General features: G+C 43.3%; 1 protein-coding gene across 2 annotated transcripts in view; it reads right to left on the bottom strand.

The window, feature by feature from the left end:
* The window catches only part of LOC126293678 (protein unc-45 homolog B), a 112826-nt gene extending 87782 nt beyond the window's left edge, over positions 1-25044 (bottom strand). The window contains exons 1-5 of one of the 2 annotated variants that reach the window (XM_049986971.1): positions 24180-25044; positions 22806-22982; positions 20425-20592; positions 6817-6954; positions 417-571 (exon numbers count right to left, since the gene is read on the bottom strand). In XM_049986971.1, the coding sequence (XP_049842928.1) occupies positions 417-571; positions 6817-6954; positions 20425-20592; positions 22806-22982; positions 24180-24455 (914 nt within the window). In that variant the 5' untranslated portion in view covers positions 24456-25044. The remainder of the gene's footprint in view (positions 1-416; positions 572-6816; positions 6955-20424; positions 20593-22805; positions 22983-24179) is intronic. The other variant, XM_049986970.1, reaches the window with a different exon arrangement.
* Between the last annotated feature and the right edge of the window lie 89 nt (positions 25045-25133).

Below are 25133 nucleotides of genomic sequence, written 5' to 3'. Positions count from 1 at the left end.
GAGGTGTGAGGATTCTTATTAGTGCAAAACCACGAAAGTTCTCATTTCCTTCCGCGCATTATGCTGACATCATGTCACTAGCTGCCTGCATCTGAAGAGGAAGTCCGATTAAGAATCAATATTGTACATACGGACAAGAAGGAGAACTAATTATACAAGAATTGATGTAAGTTAAAAGTGAAGGACATTGCATTACCTGAAAATTCTATAAGAAATCAAAATGATAAAAGCGAGAAAGTATCAATTTGTTTAATTAATTATATTATATTTTTTTAAATGTAAAATTTGCACATCACGTCAGTGTGACTGGACTGTTTATATCTACACAACTGCTCAGACGGCAAGAGGGCCGTACACAGTATTCGGTGACTGTTTGCATTTATTCCGGCGGTCGCAGCTCCTGCGTAAGAGCTTACCTGCTGGTGGTGCTGTAGACGAGGCACGACAAGACGGTGTCCAGCTGCTGCTTGTGCCGGTCCACAGTCTTCTGCTCCGGGTTCGAGCCCAGGTCCCCCGCATTGCCGGACAGGGCGTTCAGCACTGTCTGGATCATGTACTGGGCCGCATTCACCTGTAACACCAGCCGTATGCAATCTCAGACGTGGAAAGTGACCGGCGCACTCCCACCGAGGGGAGCCGGCCGCACTGAGAGAGAGTCGTGAGGGTCTCACTCACCGGTAGCCTGCTCTCGGTGTAAGCGAGTCATTGCCGAGCAGCCTGAAAACAGTCACTAAATATGATACGCTACAGTTAAAAATTATCTTTGAAACACGAAACATCAGGGTGCTTACACGGGATGTTTACCCCACTCTACAACATTACACTGTGACATGCTGGAACGTAGCTCCCAGCAGTCTGAAACCAAATATGTTTGGTGTTGTAAATCTACATGTTACACCACACACTGCGCAACTAATACGATAACAGCAAACAGCTCGCATAAAAGTACAGACAAACACCATCACGTACACAAAAGTACACCACTCATGTAGCCGACATTGTGGGTGTATTATAATGGTGGTAAAATGGCGAAGGTGTAAAGATACAGAGAGTTGCCCTTGAAAGTACAAAGATGTTAGTCTAAGGAGTCAAATACCATTTGGTTTGTAGAATGTGCACACACAAAGGTTGTATTGACAGATGCATATACTCATTGTAAAAGGAATAAATGATACCCAAGAATATAAATTAAAAGTAGGCACGTACATAAGAACATCTTAAATGATGCATCATACTGTAAAACTGAAGTGATTTGCCGACATCTTAAAATACAAATGTAACAGTGTCAAGAATCTTAATTGTAAATTAAAGGCAGCAGTCCACACACACACACACACACACACACACACACACACACACACACACATGTGATGTGTTATATCATGCATGTGATGTGCTAAGGTGAATGTATTCCTTTTATTTGGAGACTGCTTTCAGGATGATTCACAATGACAATACATTGAAACTGAAGCCACAATACTTAATATTTTGAACATCCGAATGCAGAATGACTTCATTCAATCAGACAAACTTGTTAACACATACTACAATACATTTTTTTCCTTTTCCACCTACTTGCATTCAAACATTAAGCACAAAAATCCTGTTCCAATCCCTACCTCTATCTTCCTAGGTCCCTTCTGGAGCATACTTCGTGACTTGTTCATGCAAACCAGTGTCGTCTGTTCTGTCGTACATGTCCGAAAGAACAGAAAATGTGCAGTTACATTAATGTGGTCGAATGCGACTGCTCCACGAGGTATGTTTCGGAGTGGACACACAAACAGCATTCAAACCACTACAGGAATCGAAAATTTGCGATTAGGAGGTGTAATTGACAAAAGACTCTGCACTGCAATGTGCAATAAGTTTGGTCGAACGGGAGGTGTATCCAGGTGGCCGAGACAGTCGAGGAAGCCGTACTAGAAGAGTGGGACATCCGGGTTGCCTTTCGCGGGCAAGTTCTCTACCAACTGAGCTACCTCAGCACGACCCACGCCCCGTCCATACAGCTTTACTTCTGCCAGTACCTCGTGCCCTACCTTACAAACTTTACAGAAGTTCTCCTGCGAACCTTGCAGAACTAGCACTCCTGGAAGAACGGATATTGCAGAGACACGGCTTAGCCAAAGCCTTGTGGGAGACGGGGTGAGAGACGTGCTCGGGTAGCTCAGACAGTAGAGCACTTGCCCCCGAAAGGCAAAGGTTCCGAGTTCGAGTCTCGGTCTGGCACACAGTTTTAAACTGCCAGAAATTTTCACATTGGTGCACACTCCGCTGCACAGTGAAAATCTCATTCTGGAAACCTAAATCTGGATGGCTGCATGCACGTTTGAACCTCTGTCCTCCCATATGTACTAACCACTGTGTCATGATCTCGCTCTGTTAGGGAGACACTACCACGACTATTAACTGTCCGAGCAGAGTTCTATCACTGAGAACAGAATGGCCTGAGTTGAGAACATATGCGTAGAGCAGAGTAATGCAAGTGGTGAGGCCCAGCCGGCAGTGGGTCGACATGTTTGTATTTGCCAGCTGGACACTAGCTGTGGGTGACGGTGGAGCGCTCACTCTGTCCAGTTGCCGCCAGTGCCAGATACAGACACTGCAATAGTGCATCGGGTGGGCATGCCAACATAGTGTTCCAGGTATGCGAGTGTGTTGCCACACTGTTACACAGACTAATGTTTCGGCCGCAGTTGTGACTGTTCGTCTTCGGAGTAGTGTATTTACTACCGAACAAATGTCACATTAACATCTCGTATAGCACAATTTCACACTGCTTTAGAGTCGTTCGGTCAATAACGTCATAAACTGTATCTTTGATCGACTGGTAGGAGTGGATGAGGGGGCAGGTGCAGGATGGAGGTGCCTGGCAGATAGGAACAGACACCATTTCCTCCTATTAGCAGTTTTTATTTGAATTCTTATTGGCTGGTATAGGCAAATAATGTAGCAAACCACTTCAGTAACATACACTGACAGTAAAAAGCTGCAACACCAAAAAACTATTAATGTAGGGTAGTGAAATTTTGGGATTATATTTGCCTAGGTAATGTATTTACACGATTAACTTAGCAAGATCAAAGGCTTGTGTAAGTGAGCAATAAGCCGTTGCAAATGTGAAATGCCAGTACCTTAATAACTGGTGTAACTGTCAGAATGTTGAATGCCAGAAAGCAAACGTGAATGCACTATGTCGTACAATTGCCGGATAGCCGTCTGTGGGACGGACTTCCGTGCCTATTGCACTCGGTCAGTATATACGAGGACGGTTAATGCCGTTTGTGAACGACACGGGAGTTGTCATCTAACGGTGTCCCATACGTGCTCGATCGGAGACAGATCTGGCAATCTAGCAGACCGAGGCAATACGTCGATACACTGTAGAGTACGCCGTGTTGCGACAGTGACGTGTGGGTGAGCAGTATCCTGTTGGAAAACACCCACCAGACTGCTGTTCACAAATAGCAGAACAAAAGGTCGATCAGTAGACTGACTAAGGAATTTGCAGTCAGCATGCACAGGATAACCACGAGGGTGCTCGTGCCTTCATACGAAATCACACCCCAGACTGTAACTCCAGGTGTCTAGCATGCAGATAGGTCGATCGCAGGCCCTGGAGCGGCATCCTCCTAACCAACACACAGCCGTCACTGGCACAGAGGCAGAACCAGCTTTCATCAGATAATAGAGCAGACCTCCACTCTGCCTTCCAAAAAGCTCTCACTCTACACTACCGAAGTCACAAAATGGAGGTTGTTTAGGGTCACTGGAATGCACACTACAGGATGTCTGACTCACAGCTGTCCTCGAAGTAACTGATTTGTATACAGTTTGTTGTGTCACTGTGGTGCCAGAGCCGTACGCTGAACACGACGCTCTTCCCTCTCGGTAGCGCCGCGTGGCCTTCCGCAGCCTGGTCCTCCGGGAAGCCACATGTTCCCGTGACCACTACTGCCAGCAGTCACATAAATAGTGGCTACATTCCTGCTGAGCTCTTCGCCAATATCACAAAAAGAACATCCGGATTCTCAAAGCCCTATTACGTGACATCTTTCGAAGCCAGTGAGGTGCAATAATGGCTTTGGAGGCATTCTAAACTAGTCATGACACCACACCCGATCTCAAAGGTAACTAGTGCTCACGACCATTACAGCATATATTGAAAGAAAACCTGTGTGAAATTTGAAAAGACATCATCTTTCAGGTACAGAAACGAGCATATCAACTTTTTGTTTATGGCACAGAACTCTTTGTCGGCATTGAAATTTTTTTTCCAACAGTGTATTATCTCGTTCTCGCAGTGGCAGGTGGCAGCCAAACCGACACATTGCCGAAGGCACGTAATTAACCGTGTCACTTCAGCTGCTGCCGAGCACTGTGGAATGTGACATCACGTCACTGCAACGGCTCACCGCTCATTTATCGATGCTGGCCAATACGATTAAAATGAAAACTACTGTCAGCAAATATGTTGGTCCCTCCCACGTGCCCCACTTCTGCCACTGATCACTAACTTACGTCACTGATGTTTTTGACAAACTGCATTTCACAGCAGAAGGGCGTTACCATACACATCATCTGAACACAGGTTTGGCCCAGCAGTAAATACTGTACACCAATGAAACACACAAAGATCGGTCTAAAAACAGTATGACTACACGGTAACATACCCAAATAAGATCTATTGAAAACAACATCGGCCACAGAAGTCTACACTAAGACCGTCTTATGTTGTTTACAGGTACATTATGTGCGAGTGATTCTTTTCCTATCTATTGAAGTACGGACACATGTGTGTCATAAAATTTCAGTCTCTGCTTTAGCACTTATTAATCCACTTTCCCTCTCATATGTAAAACGAGCACTCCTCACACATCAGACCTCGGGCTCGTTCCGACTGGCCGACTGCTGCCTACAGGGCAGTGTGAGGATCGATCGGTGACTGTGGGACTGTGATCGGCACATCACCGATCCCACGAGATGTTACTGCTATCAGGTGAACCCTGACAATGCCGCCGCTTCTTCTTCGGGCAGCTAAGCGTTTGGCCCCCCGACGCTGAGTACACCGTGTTCCACACCTCCCTATCTCAGAAAAACCTGAGGAGGTACCAGGACTTGAGCCTGGGTCCCTCCACACCAAAGGCATTTACACTAACCCTTCAGTTATAGAAATGGTCCACCTCCGTACATAAGAACTGGAATTACAAATCTACTGAGAAACTTTATGTGTAAGGTTTTTCGTGTCATTTCTTTCAGATTTCTGTGAAAATGTATGAATGAACTTGTAAATTTGTTCTGGTTTATACATAAATCTATAAACTTCTCTTATGAAAAGTAAAATGCAAAACGCTTCACATACAAGGTGTGGCCATAAAATAATAGGACTGATGCTATAGCAGAATAAGTATGCACGTCTCACAGATGAATAACCAACAGCTGTGAAGCATGAAGCCTTCTCAGTCAAATGCGGCTTACCTGTTGCCTCTAGACAAATCATTGTGGCCACGGCCTTGATTTGTGTAAAGGCTGTTATTTTGTTTTGCCGGAAAGATGAAAAATATAATAATACAGCAATGAATTGTTACAAAGTTTCACATGAAATTTGGGAAAACTGATTCTGAAACCTATATTGTACTAAAGAAATGTGTACGGTGAGGAATGTTTATTACGTATGTGAAATTATAAGGGTGTTTCCGAGGTGGCCGAGAAGGCATTGGAATATGACTCACACCCAGGGCACCTTTCAACATAAAAAACAGATGAAAATATTGAAAAAGTTGGTAATATGATTTGATCTGGGTACTGTCATCGAATATTTGATCGATTGCTGAAGCTGTAGGAATTGACAAAGAATGTGTAAGGCAAATTTTGCATATCCAGTTTAATACGAGAAAAGTTTGTGTGAAACTGGTGCCAAAAACTCTCACTATCAAAGACAAAGAAGCTCCTAAAAATTTTTGTACTGGCACTTTCAATACCACTGAAAATTATGCTGATTTCTTGAAAAGAGTGGTAACTTATGACAAATCTTGATTTGTCAATTACAACCCAGAAACTAGGGGCCAATTTCACAGAGACAGAAAAAAAGAGCACGTCAAGATTGAAAGCAATGACGATTTTTTTTATCATTCGCAGACTTTTGTATCTTTAGCTGATTCCTCAAGGTCAAACTATGAATCAACAATTCTACGCTGAGGTTCTTACTCAATTCCACAGGGGAAGGGGAGGGGATAGGGTGTGGCAAGTTGACGAAAAATGAGGCACTGGCCTGTTATGTGGTTTCTAGCAAACTACAGCATTGCAGTGTTAGACCACCTGCCTTATTCAACTGTCCTAGCCCCTTGTGACTTCTGTCTATTCTCCAAGGGCAAATATGCATTAAAGGGAACAAGATTTCAGTCCACTGAAATGGTGAAAGAAAAAGCACCTCGCATCATCGAGGAGCTGAAAGAGGAAGGTGTTTCCGTCAATAGAAAAGTCGCACGGAGTACTGTAGGGATAGAGGAGTAGAGTATACTGAGGCCGATGATAACTAAATACTTATGTTTTTGGAACACAAAACTTTACAGCAATAGTCTTTTTACGTGTACTTATACCACTAATTTTCTCCACAAACTGTGTGTCTTTGGAAATAAAGAACCTCTAACTCTCTGATAACACTCTGGCCCAGAAACCAGTTCTATCTGTCAAGTAATGCAGGTCAGAGTTTATAAAAAGCAATGTTACAATTGTATCGGTGTGGGGACATCGAGGATACACGTACAGAAATGCGATATATCGTGGCACTGCACAAATCGCCACTCCAAATACCTGCTCTTCCTTTGCCGAGTTGAGCATGTCGAGGAACCAGGGGACGCCCAGCGACTTCAGAATACCATCCGTCCGGTCCTCGTGGTTGCGACACAGCTCGCCGATGCAGCGTATTATCGCCAGGCACACGGCACTGCCCTGCGTAAACAGAACGTGATTCATAAACTGGCTGCAAAAAACACACAACACACTTGTATAAGTAAGCACATCTCTCACACACATGACCACCATGTCCAACCGGAATTCAATGGTACGGCACTGAACGGAAGCAGCTCTATATATATATATATATATATATATATATAAAACAAAGATTCCAAGACTTACCAAGCGGGAAAGCGCCAGCAGACAGGCACAAGAACAAAACACACAAACACACACACAGAATTACTAGCTTTCGCAACCGATGGTTGCTTCTTCAGGAAGGAGAGGGAAAGACGAAAGGATGTGGGTTTTAAGGGAGAGGGTAAAGAGTCATTCCAATCCCGGGAGCGGAAAGACTTCCCTTAGGGGGAAAAAAAGGACAGGTGGACACTAGCGCACACACTCCTTACCCTCTCCCTTAAGGGGGGGAGAGGGGGGGAGAGAGGGGGAGAGAGGGGGGAGGGGGGAGAGAGAGAGAGAGAGAGAGAGAGAGAGAGAGAGAGAGAGAGAGAGAGAGAGAGAGAGAGAGGAGAGGGGGGAGAGGGGGAGAGGGGGGGAGAGGGGGGAGAGGGGGAGAGGGGGGAGAGGGGGGAGAGGGGGGAGAGGGGGGAGGGGAGAGAGGGAGAGGGGGAGAGGGGGGAGAGGGGGGAGAGGGGGGAGGGGGAGAGGGGGGAGAGGGGGGAGGGGGAGAGGGCGAGAGGGCGAGAGGGGGAGAGGGGGAGAGGGGGAGAGGGGGAGAGGGGGAGAGGGGGGGAGAGGGGGAGGGAGAGGGGGAGAGGGAGAGGGAGAAAGAAGTGGGGTGTGGGGAGAGGGTGTAGCACACTCGCCTGCAAGGGGGGGGGGGGGGGGGCAGGGATAGAAGGGTCCATGACCCCTTCCCGTCCTACTCTGGATTGCTATTTCCATTCCATTTGATGCCTTACCATTGGAGCCTGGCCAGACAAAGTGGTCATGCGTCTGTGCAATTTGCTTGTCTGTCTGAATGTGCTATATGTTTTCCTTTTCCTTTCTGAAGAAGTTTTTGGGCAAAAGCACAATGTCTAACAGTCTATTTGTTGTGCCTGTATGCAACTGAATGTGTCGTCTTTATGGTGCATAGTAATGTATCTTTTTCATAATAAGGATTATATTCCAACCTGCATTCTCCAGTGCTAAATTTAAAACATTTCTGTTTATGGGACTTTTCAAAATTTCTTATTTTACAGAAGGTGTGGGGCACTGCAATGTTTTCCAATTCCTATCAATTTCACAACTTTGTCAGCGGGATGGGATCATTGCAGTATGCAGGGTGCCCCTGTAGAAGAGCATGAGAGATCAAATGTGTAGTGATGCAAATACTGACACCAACTCGAATGACATCAGGTAAGTATTTACAAATTTATATTGCGATGCATTTACGTTGTGAACACAAAGAAGACAAAGTGAAGGAATTCTGCTATCTCGGCAGAAAAATATATGTGAGGGATGAATCGAGGACATAAAAAGAGACCACAGCAAGGAAAGCCAGGCATTTATAGCCAAAAGAAGCTTACTAGTAACAAACAAATGTCTTAATTTGAGGGAGAAATTTCTGAGAATGTACATTTCAGCGCAGCATTGTACAGCAGTGAATCGTAGACAGTAATTAAACCAGGAAAGAAGACATGTGGTGCTATAGAATGATGTTGAAAATTGGTCGGACTGATAACATAAGGAATGAACACACTCTCTGCAGTATTGGCAAAAAAAGGAATTTTTGGAAAACAAAGAGGGACAGGATGATAGTACATGCATTAAGACATCAGAGAATAACTTATGTGGTATTAGGAGGAGCCCCTCCCTCGGGAAAGACAAAGATTGTAATACATCTGACAGATAATTGAGAACATTGAATCGAAGTGCTACTCTGGGATGCAGAGGTTCGCACAGGAGAGAAATTCATTGCTGGCTCCATCAAACCAGTCACAAGACTGATGACATAAACAAAAATTGTGTTATCTATGTTTCAAAATAATCACATAATTTGTTTGTTTTCTGTTTTCTGTAAAGATAATGAGACTGTAATAATGTGTCACTGTAGTTCTCTGAAGATCCAGGTCTTTACAGTGCTGTTCATCACGATATTTTAGCCGACGGCCAGAGACTGTGAGAAGACAGGATCTGCACCGATGACAGCCTTGCTATAATTTACTACAATATTGACAATAAATGAAATTTATTTTAACCAATTTGTAAATGAGCTCTGTGATTAGCTTAATGTAAATGGCACTGTTCATTCAATCAGTTGATGGTATTCGTACTCATATTACATGCATTGTACTCTGTCAGAGAACAGTTGACCAATCTATTGTGCATTCGGTAAACTATAATGTGAGAAGATTTAGGGAAAACAAATATTAGGGTTATCATATTTTTATTTCGAGAGCACTAAATATTATTCACATCTGTGAACCTGAAATTCTTGAAGTAACATCCTGTTCTCTACTTAGCTCAATTAGAAGAACAAGCAAACATCATTAGAAGAACCTACAAAGAATACGAAAAATACTTTACGACCAAAGAAAAATAACATTACTTCTAAAAGGAAATAAATTCATATTTATGATGTAGCATCAAACCACTCCGAAGTCCGATGCAGACAAATTAAATTACAAACTTCTGAAAAACACTGCAAACTACAGGACAACATGAAATCTTCCCTGCTAGTTCCTGACTAATATGAAAAGGAGCAACAGCAGTTGTAGTAGTTGTGTTAATTGTAGCATCCTGTAAGAAAGTATCATTCTGTTCACATAAGAAGCACTTTAATGTGACAATTTCTCGTGTTGGGTTGAAGCAGCGTTCTGGTTTCAGATAACTACAGCAAAACCACTGAGGCACTGATTGAGTCACACTACCCACCACACACCCTGTCCTCAGAGGATTAGTCTCACAACGAAATGTGACTGTGCCCGTGGTACTTTGAAGGAATGAAGAGGAGCCACTCACAACTCAGAACTTCATGTCAGTATGCACGTTCTGGCAACCTGCTCAGTTCGAACCACACTGCCTCTGAAAGCCAGCAGCCGCACAAACCTGACAACACACTTTCAACTTGTCACATACCTACTACATTTTTCACTCAAAGTCACAGTGGCAAACACTGAAATATCGACGGTATATTGAACAATGGAAAATCCAGGATGGAATGTAACAATACCAGAGAAGGAAAGTTGCTACTCACCAATAGCAGAGATGCTGAGTCGTGATAGGCACAACAAAAAGATTCACACAAAGCACACACACACACACACACACACACACACACACACACACACACACACACTAACACATAGAGAGTGGGGTCTCAGCTCTATGAGACTGCAGACACGTGTGTGTGTGTGTGTGTGTGTGTGTGTGTGTGTGTGTGTGTGTGTTTGTGTCTACAGCTGACAAAGGCCTTACTGGCCGAAAGCTTTAATTGTGTGAATCTTTTTGTTGTGCCTATCGCGACTCAGCATCTCTGCTATATGGTGAGTAGCAACTTTCCTTCTCTGGTATTATTATGGTATATTGATAGTTTTTACTTTTGGACCATCTAACTACAACTGAACGAAACGCTCTTTTTTTTTTTTTTACAAGTTTCGTCTTTATTCTCTGCAAGCCATCTTCAGTGGCCTGGAATATGTACATACTTTTACTATTTAGTTTACATTTTGGGACAATGTACCTTAAACACTTCTGGCCGTTGGTTTTTTTCTATGACTTAGTAATATTTTACATTCTACTTACAGGTTGCATGGTCAGTTTTCTACATGTTGTGTTTATGTTCCAATTTTGGTGCTGTTCCTCTTCTTATAATTGCCACTTGGGGTTTTTGTTTTCCACATTTCACAGTACTAGAAGCTGAACACTTGTGTTTTTGATGCAATGTTTCAGTTTGTGTTGCTGATTGTCGGATGTTATTGCCAAAGATCAAGTGTTATTGCCACCATTCGAGGGTAAGTTTTGAGATATTTGTGGTGTGTGTGTGTGTGTGTGTGTGTGTGTGTGTGTTTCATTGAATTGTAGTTAGATGGTCCAAAAGTAAAAATTATCAATATACCGTAACTGAACTCTCAGTCTGTTTACTATCTGCAGTATGTGTCACAACACCACTAATCGACACAGTTGGCATGGGTACAATACGGGATGACTGTGACTTTGTAATGACTGGTGGACAGAACACTGTGTGCTAACTGAACTACAGGAAGTGGAGCATTTGAACACGCATAAACAGGCACGTAGGTGCAGCAGGCTCTCTTAACGGCCGAGCACACGACAACTCTCGGCACGAGTACGAGGCTATGTCCACAGTGGTGTAACTTCGCACCTGCTGCTTGCAAGTAAACACCTCTGTCAGTGGGTCCGCCCACGTGACGTGACGCATGCACTCTCCATGAACAGTTTCTGAACTACTCTGCCATTACATGTGTGCCGGCTCGTCCGTCTCCGTCGGGACTTCTGCTGGTGGGAATACTGGAGTCTGCAAACTTGTTCCCAAAACTCTTGAATTGATCTGTTTCTGTACAGTTAGTGATGAATGAAAAACATTAAGCAACTTTAAATAACTGGGTCACAATATGGCACACAGAAATTGGTTATCGCTGATGTCAGCACCTCACAGGAGTATCGGCTGTGGAATTTTTAAAGTTTCTGCAGTATGTTTTACTTTGGTATGATTTGCAAAAACACACAACTGTTGTTCTCCACAGTGTCCTGTAAACTGCACCAGCACAGTGTCCGACATTGGAGCCATTTCGAGAAATAGGACTACTTTCACCCAAAGCATCTCAAGTCAGTTCTGGCTCTGATGAAAGAAACGTGGCTCTACTATAAAATTAATTATAAATGTAATACAGTCAAACAATATTCAAAACTTTTGTACAGGAGACACGTTAAGTTGGAAAAAAATCATAAGTGCCTCTTAAATAAATGGAAAGAAAATAGAAAAGAATGAAATGTTGACATTAATTTGAAGACATTACTGCGGCACTATTTATAGTTATAATATATTGTACAGAAGAAAATTAGAAATGCAACAAACCACAACAACTTTTGAAACAAATTTTAACCTGAAAAGTTCTAAAATTTATTTACATGCAATTTTGCACTACAACTGCAACACCATTTTTAAATATATAGGTAAATGTGCAGTTGAAAAGACAAGTGCTGGCACATCTGATTCCTTCAGGCTATCAAACGGCGTGAGACAGGACTGTGTCCTATCCCTACTACTGTACAGCATCTATGCAGGGCGTGTCATTAGGAAGGCTCTCGACGGTTGGACCAAAGGCGTCTCAGTCGGTGGGAGAACTATCGACAACCTCCGTTTTGCTGATGACGCTGTGCTTTTAGCCAACAGTGAAGACGAACTTGCTGAGCTACTAACAAGAATAAAGGACACTAGTCTAGCATACGGTTTAGACATCAAACTCGAAGACAGATCATGCTAAGGCACGTGGCAACGAAGGAGGTCACCGAGATCAGGAAAAGCAGGGCAATAACAAATAGCACAAAGATCTGGATAGTTGAAACACTTGTGTTTTCTGTCTTCTTTTATGATTGCAAGACACGGACACTGAAGGCCAGAGACAAACAGCGCATCAATGTGTTTGAGCTTTGGTGCTGGCGTAGAATGCTACGCATAAAATGGAGCGAAAGAAGAATAAATGTGTCCGTTATCGAACAAATCGAAACCTTTATCTTCGAGTCACTGAAAAAATTCTCCAGTCTTTGGCTATAATATTGCAAGGAAAGATCGAGGGCACGAGATAAAGAGGAACAGCAGCAAGCAGACTAATAGATCAAATCGAGATGATCTCCAGTCTCTCTCTTCAGCAGGCACTAACAGAAGCTCGCAACCATCTGGGATGGAGACACACAGTTCATGGGGTCACGATGCTCAGCAATGAGGATGATGACTTATGATCAGATAAATGTATTTTTGTTCAGATTGCTTCCCATAAGAAACTACCTGTCAGATTAAAACTGTGTGTCGGACTGAGACTCGAACTCAGGATCTTTGCCTTTCAGAGGCAAGTGCTCTACCAACTGAGCTACCTAAGCACACTCAAGCACTCTCCTCGCAGCTTTACTTTTGCCAATATCTCGTCTCCTACCTTCCAAACTTCACAGAAGCTCTCCTGTGAACCCTGCAGAACTAGCACTCCAGAAAGGAAGGATATTGCGGAGACAAGACTTAGCCAGAGCCTGGGGTATGTTTCCAGAATGAGATTTTCACTCTGCCAACCGGAAGGTAGGAGACGAGATACTGGCAGAAGTAAAGCTGTGAGGACGGGGCGTGAGTCGTGCTTAGGTAGCTCAGTTGGAAGAGCACTTGCCCGCTAAAGGCAAAGATCCCGAGTTTGAGTCTCGGTCCGGCACACAGTTTTAATCTGTCAGGAAGTTTCATATCAGCGCACACTCCGCAGCAGAGTGAAAATCTCATTCTGGAAACATCCCCCAGGCTGTGGCTAAGCCATCTCTCAGCAATATCCTTTCTGTCAGGAGTGCTAGTTCTGCAGGGATCGCAGGAGAGCTTCTGCAAAGTTTGGAAGGTAGGAGATGAGATACTGGCAGAAGTAAAGCTGTGAGGATGGGGCATGAGTTGTGCTTGGGTAGCTCAGTTGGTAGAGCACTTGCTCATAAAAGGCAAATGTCCCGAGTTCAAGTCTCAGTCCGGCACACAGTTTTAATCTGCCAGGAAGTTTCACATCAGCGTACACTCCGCTGCAGAGTGAAAATCTTATTCTGTGCTTTCCATAAATTGGCCTATGGAATAGGAGCACTTATCTGCTAAATGTTCATACAGCCCAGCCAATGTTTCAGCGCACCAAACACCATATTACTTTTTTTTCCATCATCATACAGCCATCCATCACATTATATATGCCCACAGCTCACGGTCTAGTGGCTAGCGTTTCTGCCTCTGGATCATGGGGTCCCGGGTTCAATACCAGGCCACGTTGGAGATTTTCTCTGCCCAGGGACTGGGTGTTTGTGTTGCCCTCAACATTTCCTCCTCCTGCTCATCATCATCATCATTTATGAAAGTGGCTAGATTGGATTGTATAAACTTGGACTGTGTAAAAACTGGGAAACGGTAAGGGCGCTGATGACTGCACAGTTGAGTGTCCCACAAACCAAACATCATCACATTAAATATGTTCTCGATTTTTTTGTTTATCATCATCTTTAGTCCTGTATATAGTGAGTGATGTTTGGGGAAAAAGTTTTAACCTGTGTGACGGAATTTGAAATTTTCTTTGTAGATCTTAGTTTTTAGCTGTATGGAGGTTATAGTAGAGGAAGAACAAAATTTCATTAATGTATAAATAAGGCACTGTTAGTATTTTTAAAGAGTGGGTGGCGCAGATCTACCTGTTAGACAACACATGCGCCTAATGATTTTCTTTTGAAGCATTAGAAAAGTATAATGCAGTGGGTTGAATTTTTCCAGAACATTATGTCATACCTAAAAACTGTTTTGAAGCCAACTTTTATTGTGCCCATATGAGTGACAATAGGTAAAATACACACTTCAAAAGCTAGGCTACTGAATTTATTTGCAAAGAAATCTACATGTGCCCTCCAATTTAAATTTTTGTCTCTTTTAAGGCCTAAAAGCTTCACATGGCTTAATTAAAACATTTTTGGCCATCTGCCAAAGATAACCTTCTCTGCAGGGATGTGAGATAAGGAAGAGGAAGAGGCTGGGAGACATGTGCTTTGTTTCAAAGAAACCACTAAGAGTAATGTGAGCAACTGTGAGTTTCAAAACCTCACAGTGGTTCAACCAAAATGACATCATATGGTACAGAAAGAGGCAGAAGAATACTGAATAGGTCTAGGAAAAGGAGTAGATTTCAGCACTGTGGGTCAGGGGAAACTTACCGCACAGGTCTTACCTTCTCATCCTGTGCAGTAAGTCTCCCCTGACCCACGGTGCTGAGTGACTTTCCTGAAATCCACCCCTTTTCCTAGACCTGTCTAGTCCTTTTCTTTCACCCCTCTTCCTTCCCCCTTAACCATTATGCCTGAATATCGTGCCACTGGGTCCAAAAGCTCGTCTAATTACAACCCGATTTTACGAGTGTACTCTGGCGCCGCTCAGTTAGTAACCGATAAAACCATTAACGATCATTATATTGCGCATCGTACCCCTTTCACACCAGCACCTGCCACCAGCGCTCAAGTAATGGAGTCACTATAACACCATGTGTCGTGCCGTACCTCAGAGACTAACAGGAGCTGAGCTACCTGTTTGGTGTCATACGAGTACAGTGCTGTTAACATCACAACAGAGACAGCTCCATTTGCAGTGGCGGTATACCCCAGAAGTACGGAATGACAATGAGTTTTGCTGTGTAATTTTCACTGACAAATCTCTGTTCTGTGCAACGTCAGACGACCACTGTATGCAGGTACTCCGTCGCACTGAGCGGAAAGGTCAAGTTCTGTCAATGTTTTGGAGAGACACACCTGTGTTACGCCTAGTGTCTCTGCGTGAGGAGCCATCGGTTTTAGCTCTGTGTCACAACTGGTATTGATTTGGGGAACTCTGAAGCACAGTCTCACAGACATTCTGTTTCCCTCACGTGTTACATCTCAGGAGAGGAGAGAGTCTCCAGCTACCATCTCTCAACCGGAAAATGACTCGTCCACAATTGATACTCGAGTTTATGAACTGTCTGCGCAATGTTGAAGAATTCCCTCAGTTGGCAAGATCCCAGAGGCCTGCAAAGAATGTGTTTGGGACCAGCTCAGAAGATAACACTGTCCAATGTCCAGGTTTCAGAGAGCCAGTTACGACACTTATGAGTCGATGTCCCCCCAGAGGGTACGTGAAGACGATATTCCCAATCAAGTCAGTGCACACATCCAGACTTGTGTGTTTGTGTGTGTGTGGGGCGGGGGGGGGGGGGGGGGGGGGGGGTGAGAGGGGGGGGCAGAATGTAACTGTCTGCTAACAAGGGCTCCATTGTGTGCTTGTACTGCCAATTTCTTAGTTCATTTGCTTTGTGATGACTGAAATAAAGCCACATAACCACTTAACAATAATAAAACATGCGAAACGGAATGCAGTCGAATGAAATCAGGTGATGCTGAAGAAATCAGATTATAAAATGAGACATTAATAGTAGTAGACAAGTTTTGCTATTTGGGCGCCGAGATAACTTATGGTGGCCAAAGTAGAGCGCACACTGGCAACAGCAAGAGAAGCATTACTGAAATAGAGAAATTTTTCAACACTGAAACTAATTTAAGTGTTAGCAAGCCTTTCCTGAAAGTGTTTGACCAGAGTGTCAACTTCCATGGTGGGATGTGCACACTACAACGAATAGATGTGCCCAGGATGCCAAAGAACAACGGAACTTTACTACACAGTACGTTAAGCAAGTACAACAGAAAACAGCTTCTGAAGCATTACCACTAAAGACTGTCTGATCCGATAACGGCTGACGCAAAACACAGTGAGAGTTTCTCGAATACACAGGCCACACCGTTACACTAACACAGCATCAGATTTGAGTACACTATCTGTCCTATCAGCCAGCACTGACGTAGCTCAGAAACACTGTCTGCATTCAAAGCATTCGTGAAGATTCGGCGGTACGGACACAGTACAGGAGGCCGTGAGCTCCGACAGGCCTCCATCACGCTACGACAAATGCTCCGACTGTGGGACCACTCGTGCCGTCCGCTCCCAGCCCAAAGAAATGTAGCTGCACACTCCCTAAGTTGATCAACAGGTGAGGTGCTGAGTGGTCTGACAGAAGAATGCTCGGAAATCACAACAGGGTCACACAGCTCACAGAGGTGGGCCAGTGCCGACAAAAGGAGTGTCGTATCGGGCAAATGTGGTGCCACCGTATACCACGACGGCTGCTGTGGGTGCAGTGTGCTGCAGTCGAGTTGCAGGTGTCGGGGAAGGGCAGAACAATACTTGCCCAGGTCTATAGTCATCTTTGTACCAGGTCGGCACTGTGGGCGCGAATAAACGGCTCAGATGAATGTAACTCGTCGAGCTCGGGCCATTTACGTCACAGCTCCTTGTGACCTACACAGTGCCCAGTGGCATCAAGCTCGCTGACGTGCAGTGTGCCTCCTACGGTAGAGAGTGTCATAGTCGGAACACTACTTCGTTACGCCAGACCGTGTGCCAACTCGGTACCGTGCTGGTAACCCTCTGCCAGAGAGTATCTGAGCCACTATTTAACCTGCTTCAGCCAGTACAATTCACCTGCTTCAGCCAGTACAATTCCAGGCTCCACGCCAGCCACAATAGCAGATCGCTGATAGGAGCTATCGCCCCCACCGCAAGCTCCTACTGCCGACGCAACGGAGGACTGCCGTCCACTGCTCACAGGTGCTACACCTCATCACACACCATCCTACCGGTCGTCGTCACCACTGAGCCGTCGCTTCTGACGGTCCTACGTCCCCAAAGCCTGTCGTCCACGAAGGCACAGCCTGTGCATCGGGTCCGATCCCACTGTCGATCATCCTCGGCCCCTTCTGCTCTGTCACCTAGTACAACTCACCGACTTCATTGTGTAGGTGGTTCCCGTGCAATCTCTATGATAGATATTTCTGAGGTGACAAAATCACAGTGTGACCTCCCCTCTCCTCCTTTCTCTTTCTTGCTCCGTCATTGTCGTTTTCTTCTTTTCTCCTCGGCTGTCCAAATCCTCTTCCTTCTTCCTTTGTCTTACCGCAGCTATATCTCACAGTTTTTAACAAAAGGGAAGGAGAAGGGGGCACATATGTGGTCGATCACAATGACATAGTGCTACGTGTGAGTGTCACCCTTATCTCCGTTTTGGGAAGATTGATGATTAAAGCTGAAACATTTCTCTAAAAAGGTAAGCACTCTCTTTTTCAAAAGGTGAAAATTGTGGGTAGATTATAATTTTTATGTATCTACTAAATTGAAGGAACATGACACAGTTTATAAAGTTCCAACTTTGGATGAAGTTTATTGATCCTGAGCAGTTGGAACAAAACTCATCTGTTCCAAATGTCATTCACAACGGGAGTAGTTAGTTTTCTGGTGTGTGTGTGTAGTGGTCACCAATGATTGAAATGATTGTTATGGTAATTCCATTACAAACTGTTTATCGGTTGCTAACCAATCTATCAAGCAATCGACTATTCCGTGAATAATATATGTCGTATTCAAACAGTAAATATATGTCACATTCTAACAGTAAATCAAACCCCATTTACTATAAGCACCAAAAATGATTACTATAAGCTTCAATCATTCTTTAATAATTCTTACCACATTAATATCAAGAAATTACGGGGAGTATCAATTAATCCTTCATGCAACTATAATGTGCAGTAGCCTAACGCGTATCTCAAACTTTATTTCAAAGTCCACGCACAATCTGTTTATAACAAAGTTTGGCCATGCCTCTCTATAATGTTTTCCAAACCGACTCTGGATTATGTATTATCAATTTTAGGTCAATTCTTTAAAATTTGATTACAACTTGTCTGTGCACTTGAGCAACTCAGAAGTTATTATGCTTTAAAAAATAAAAAATCACGTGTAACGCAGCATTGTGATCTGCTATGTCAAAAATCTCATTACCTGTTGATTCTCATACAGTGTTAATTGCTCAGCAAAGATTGCACTACAAAAAAATCTAGACTTCAGATGACATCATGCGTTCTACCTGTTTCCACTCTCCTACTCTCATGTGACATAAAGTATATCTGATTTTAATGGACATCCCAATAAGATGACTGCTTAAAGATTTCATGGGCTACTCGGATGATTACCCGTGTAATGCTACAATGGGATAGTGATATGCACATATACATGTGGTGGTAGTACCATGTACACAAGCTTTAAAAGGACAGTACATTGCCATAATTGTCATTAGTACTCAGGTGATTCATGCAAAATGTTTCTGACGTGTTTACGGCTGCACGATGGGAATTAACAGACTTTGAATGCGGAATGACAGTCGGAGCTAGATGCGCGGGACATTCCATTTCGGAGATCATTATGGAATTCAATATTCCACAATCCACAGTGCCAAGAGTGTGCTGAGAATACCAGATTTCGGGCATTACTTCTCACCACGGACAACACTGTGGCCGATGGCCTTCACCTACCGACCGAGAGCAGCAGTGACTGTACAATTGTCAGTGCTAACAGACAAGCAACAACCACAGAAATCTATGTGGAACATGCAAAGAACATATACTTTAGGACAGTGCAGCAATATTTAGGTTAATGGACTGTGGCAGCAGACAAGTGAAGCGAGTGTGTTTGCCAACAGCACAGCGTCACCTACAACACATCACCTGGGCTCATGACCATATTGGTGAGATCCTTGGTGACTGGAAAGTGTAGCCAGGTGATAGAAGTCCAGACGTAATCAAGAGGTCAGTTTGTGCTCAAAATCCAGCACCGGCAACACTTTCACAGTTGTGGATGGCTATAGAGCAGCACGGCTCAACATTTCTACTGAGGACTTCTTGACAACTTGTTATGTTCGTGCCTTATTAAACAGCTGCACTACCACTCGAAACAAGATCCAACACAATATTAGATAGTATGCCTCGACTCTGCCACCTCAGCGTACAATGTGTGGACATTCATCCACAGACTCTGTATTTGAGTTCTGTTCCAATATCGACAACAGACAGTTTCTGTGGCACTCGACACTTCTGTCCATAGTCCCCCTCATTCCCTCGCCCTGACACATGAAAGGCGGAAACACTCACCACACTGACATGCAGTCGGTGCCCAGCTCGAAAGACACTGGCCACGGTTACTGTGCCCCTCCTTCCTACGGGTACAGCACGGCCGTCTAGCCGTGCAAGCGGTAGCTACGGTGTGGATGCCAGCCGAGTATACTGCACGGAGAGTAGACTCATGTGGAAATGACACGTGAATGAGAAACGGTTCACACGAGATGAGAACAGAATCTTTAGAAATGTGATACAACAGAATAATGCTGAAGATTAGTTGGGTATATCGAATAAGTAATTAGGAGGTACTGAATCGAACTGGGGGGGAAAGAAATTTACGGTAGAACTTTTCCGAAAGAAGAGATCGGTTATAGGACACATTCTGAGATGTGGAGGGATCACCAATTTGGTAGTGGAAGGAAGTGCAGGGGATAAAAACTACAGAGTGAGAAAAAAGCTAGACTGCAATAAGCAGGTTGAAATTGATGTAGGTTGAAATAGCTATTCAGAAATGAAGAGACTCACACAGGGTCGACTCGCACGGAGAGCTGCACGAAACCAGTCTTCGAGCCAGAGACCACGACATCGCGACCACTCGACACTTGACAGTTCATTTCGTTTCATTTTCTCCTCTCCTTTTAGGTACTTACGTTTTATTGTCAACAAGTAGAAATAAATAATAATCAGACAAATACAATGTCGAAGGCGGTACCGCTTTTCGTAGCTACTTAACTTTCCGTGCCACGTACTGACCTTTGGCTCCGAGTGTGCGACGTGGGCGAGGCGCCGGTGGGCTTCGGCCGCATACAGGCACTCGGCACCGGCCCGCTCCCTCGCCAGCACCACCAGGTTGTTGGCGGCCGTCTCGCGCTTCTCCTTCTCGGTGCTCGTATCGCACACGTAGTTCATCATCTGCGACACCTGGAATATCGTTCGAATGTGACTAAATATCTGCCTGCCAGGACCCTAAGTGTAAAACAGTTCAAATCCTGGTGGTGGAAAAAAAAATTCACTGCCATTGTTTGGGCTGCAAGAGGTAGAGAAGCAGTGGCATAGAGTGCCTGATCATCTGGCTTTGCATCAGTTTCGTGGTTTAAATACTGAACCTTCCTGCAGTGTTTCATGAAGTGAGGGCAGGTAATATTGTTATTGGTGATCCACCCATCTGATGGGGACAATAAGCTCAGCAGCCCCCTCGGTGTTATTAGCGAGCAGGAGGCTATGTTCTGGTAATGGGTTTCACCATCATCATCATCCAACACAAACATTACATTACATTGCACACACACACGAACAAAATATATATGAAAACATTTCATTATGAAAGCATTTTTAAATCTAACTCTATGCACTTTAATTGATGAAAGGAAAAAGTACAAAAAATTGGCAAATGAAGAAGGCAAAGTGGAATACAAACATCTAAAATATGACACTGCCAAGAAGTGGAAAATGGCTACACAGCAAAGGCTGGATGAAAAATGTAAGGATTTAGAAGCATGTACCACTAGGGGAAACTGGATACAGGATAGATACAGCAAAAAATATTATATGAGATCTCATTTTTAAGCGTTTGTATTCCCTTTTGCCTGCTGCATTTGCCAAATTTTTATATTTTTTCCTTCCCTCAATTAAATTCCATATCTCCTGTGATATCCAAGGATTTCTATAGGCCTTACCTATTTAATCCTCCGCTGCCTTCACTATTCCATTTCTCAAAATTACTCATTCACCTTGTACTGTATTCCTTTCTCCTGTTCTTGTAACTCACAGCCCAAAGATCCCTCTGAACTCTCAATGACATTTCATCCTTTCGACTCATTGAGATCCCATCTTCTTAATATCCTACCTTTTTCAGGCGCTGATGACCGAGCAGTTGATCACCCCACAAACCAATCATCATCATCATCATCATGTTCCTGCCTTTTCAAAGTTTCTTCAGTTTTGATCTACAGTTCACAACCAATTAATTGTGGTCTGTGTCCACATCTGCTCCTGCAAACGTCTTACAATTTAAAACTAGGCTGCAAAATCTCTGTCCTGCCATTATATAACCAATTTGAAAACTCTTTTATTTTTTCTTCTTCTTCTTCGGTGTTTTTTAAACCACAAAATATTTCATGGGCAGATGTGGCCTCTTACCATAATTTATTGGTTGTTGGTTGTGTACTGCAGATTAAAACTTAAGAAAGATGTGAAATTTATAAAAGTAGAGTACGATAAATTGAAAATACCAGTGGCTGTTGAGAACTTCAAACGAGGTATTAGGAAATTAATGATTGAAACATGGGAAAGGAATGCAGTAAAGATGAATGCATTGCTTTGAGAGGTGAAAGTGAAAGCAGCAGAGGATGATGTTATGGGAGAGATGATGATGTGAAAAGAATCTGACAGAGCAATGAACAATCTAAGTAGATTCACTGCATCTAAGTGCATTCCCTCAGTATCATTGCAATAAGAAACTTACAGAAAAACAATATTCCATGCTCAGCACTCACAGTGCATGACTTTTGGACACATTGTGCACGAAACAGAAAGCAAATACAGTTGGTAACCCTGCTATGTGTTCCCATGCAAACAGAATTTTCACTGTAAATCCAGATTTATTTTAAACATACACATATCTCACTGAATGTAAAGTTTAAAAAGCTGTCCTTCTGCTTAGAATAGCGATGCCACCACTGACACTAGTTCTTAGAAATGAATGTGGTGGTCTACTTTGAAAGTCAAAGTTTGTCTGTGAATTGTAAATCCTATGAATGTGCCACAGCAGTAATATTTTTTTTTCTTTTCTTTTTTGCCCCTCCCCCCTCCCCCCCCCCCCCCCGCCTCCACCACCTTAGTTATATTTGTGTCCCCAACCAAAATCTCAATTTTTCCCACTGTGTGTTTTCAACTTTTGTTTTAAGTGTTACCAACCAGGAAGTCCCTGCCCAAAATTCCCTATTTCCCAGAGATACTGATACTTTGATTGTTAAAGTGTGCAAAATTGTATGAAGTCATAAGTACCATTTTGGTTACAAAGTCCTGCTGAATAGTTGCCTTGCTGAAAGAGTCACTGGTCAAAGCTGATGCACTGTAATGCATTTTCATTACGCCCAGTGTTAGTGTCATTAACATAATATGTGCAAAATTACCTTGTTGTTAGTTTGAGCGTTTTCTCTGAGCCGGTCCTGTACAATGCGGTGCAGCCTCTCCAGGACTGGGGTCAGAGCTTTATTCCCCGGGTCCACTGTATGCGCCTGACGTGCGTCCTTGTATGCCTCCTCAAACCGTCCCAATGCTTCATATGCCTGGCAGCGTCGGAAAAGGGCCTGTGATCAGTAAGACACACATTAACCAGTTTACATATATAACAGTATTTCAGTATTTATGCCTCAATGTACACTCTGCAGACCCCTCTCATTTTTATGACACAATATTTGCAAAAATACAGGAGACACTCTAAGCAACAACAGTTTCTAAAGCAAAGTTATAAAATAAGTTCCCAGCGACAGATGTCAAGGTTCTTAAAGTGGCGCCAGCAACTTGTAAAATGGAATTATGATTTGAATTTAATGTCTTGAGAAGACTGAAGCTATTATGACTGCAACACTTGTCAAGTTGGAAAAGTGTAGGGAGGAAACCTACTGCAATTGGTCTGAAACAGTTTAAATAACATCCTATATCAAAAACAGGAAGAAAACTTGATGAGGAGACAGACTGACCTGTAATGAAATTAGGTTAGAATGGGGTAACTTGGCTGTGACGTGGCAAAGCCAACAAATCTCAACACTATTTTCATGTTCACTTCCAATAATTCACTGCAGGGTTACCAAACGCAGCATGCAATGGAGGGTGCAGGTTCACTGAAACTGTTTTTTTGCGGACAACTGGAATCTGAACTACAGGACAGGAATCTGAAACCATACCTTATGCATAAAAACCCACTGTCTCAATTGCTGTGACAACACTCAATAGGAGTTAGCTGTGCATGTTTAGTGTACACTCATGTGATTAGTTTCCAGGCTGCGAATGTAATCTAAGATTAAAATGTGATTGCAGTATCACACACAATAAGAAGATGGCACAACTCTATGTGTACCCCAGCAGCATACACATTCAATTTTATTCACAAATGTTTCTTATTAAAACTAATCGTACAAAGCTAGGAGAGAAAATGGAGCAATGATGTTGTTGAAAGCAACATTACTATAGCAATTAGACGAAGTCAACACAAATGATACAAAACTAAAAAAGAGGGCAGCCAAACATAAACATTTTTAGGCTTCCCATGATCACAAACATGGTACAAGGTAAATGCATTCGCTAGCAATCAAATACTGTTTACACTGGATTAGGAAAAGAGGTGCACTAAAGAGTCAATGGTGCTGACAAAAAGAACTTGAGTTGCAGAGTGGAGCACTGTTATATCCAGGACTATTACAGTACGGCAAGAAAATACTTAATAATAGTGTTGACTGATGACCTCACTATTAAGTTTTCTCCTCACAGATTTTTGACGGACTTACCTTGGGATCGTTGGGGGTAATTTCGAGTGATGCTGTGCAGTCATCCATCGCCTCTCTGAACATTTCTTTTTTCAGGTGGACTGCAGCCCTGTTCTTGTAATAGACAGCCTTGTCGGGACTTTCTCCTTTTATTAAATTGATGGCTCGAGTGTAACAATTGATTGCTTTATCCCATTCGCCTTCCTTGAAAGCGGCATTGCCTTCCTCCTTCAGCTGGTTCGCCTGCTTCTCGTCTTCCGCGCTATTTTTCTTTTCTGTTGCCGGTAGATTCGTCATTTTGAAGATTCCGTTTCAACACACATGCAATGACTGTTTTCTGCGATCGACGCTTCGGGCACGCTAGAATATTCTGGCTCCAAACACGCTTCTGTTCTATTTTTGAACACTTAAATTGAGCATCCTCGGATCTACGGCGTCTTCATAACACGACACGTACAACACTTAGCTTGTTTGCGAGACATATAAATCACGATAAACTAATTAGAGAAACGCATATTAATGTCGGGGAATATTTTTTAACTTATGTCAACACAACACTGCAAATATCCAGGGCAAAATAAACACTAAGCTCTGCACCCTAATGCAATCACACCTGTGCCCTGACACTTGGATCCAGCAGCCAACTTTGTCAAATGTAGGTTATTAATAGGTATATGTTGATCGTATCAAATTGTAACTCTAAATAAGATACTCCTCTGCAGTACTTGTAATTTTACGTATTTACAAGCCGATTAAGATGTTTGACAGTAGTACATATTTTTAAAACACTTGTTTTGATATCTAGCATGTTTTGATATCTAGTGTCGTTATGTTGGTACTGTAGGTATTCTCTTGTTATGTCAACATGCTGCGAGCAAGGTACAAACTACAAACGTACGATTGGTACTAGTTTGTTGCCTCAAGTGGCTTGTATCGTTTGGATCGAGATATAAATTGCGAAGACAGTTGCGCAAT

The sequence above is a fragment of the Schistocerca gregaria genome, chromosome 10 (genome assembly GCF_023897955.1).
Source record: "Schistocerca gregaria isolate iqSchGreg1 chromosome 10, iqSchGreg1.2, whole genome shotgun sequence".
NCBI classification, from domain to species: Eukaryota; Metazoa; Arthropoda; class Insecta; order Orthoptera; family Acrididae; genus Schistocerca; species Schistocerca gregaria.
This window is presented reverse-complemented; position numbering and strand designations above follow the sequence as displayed.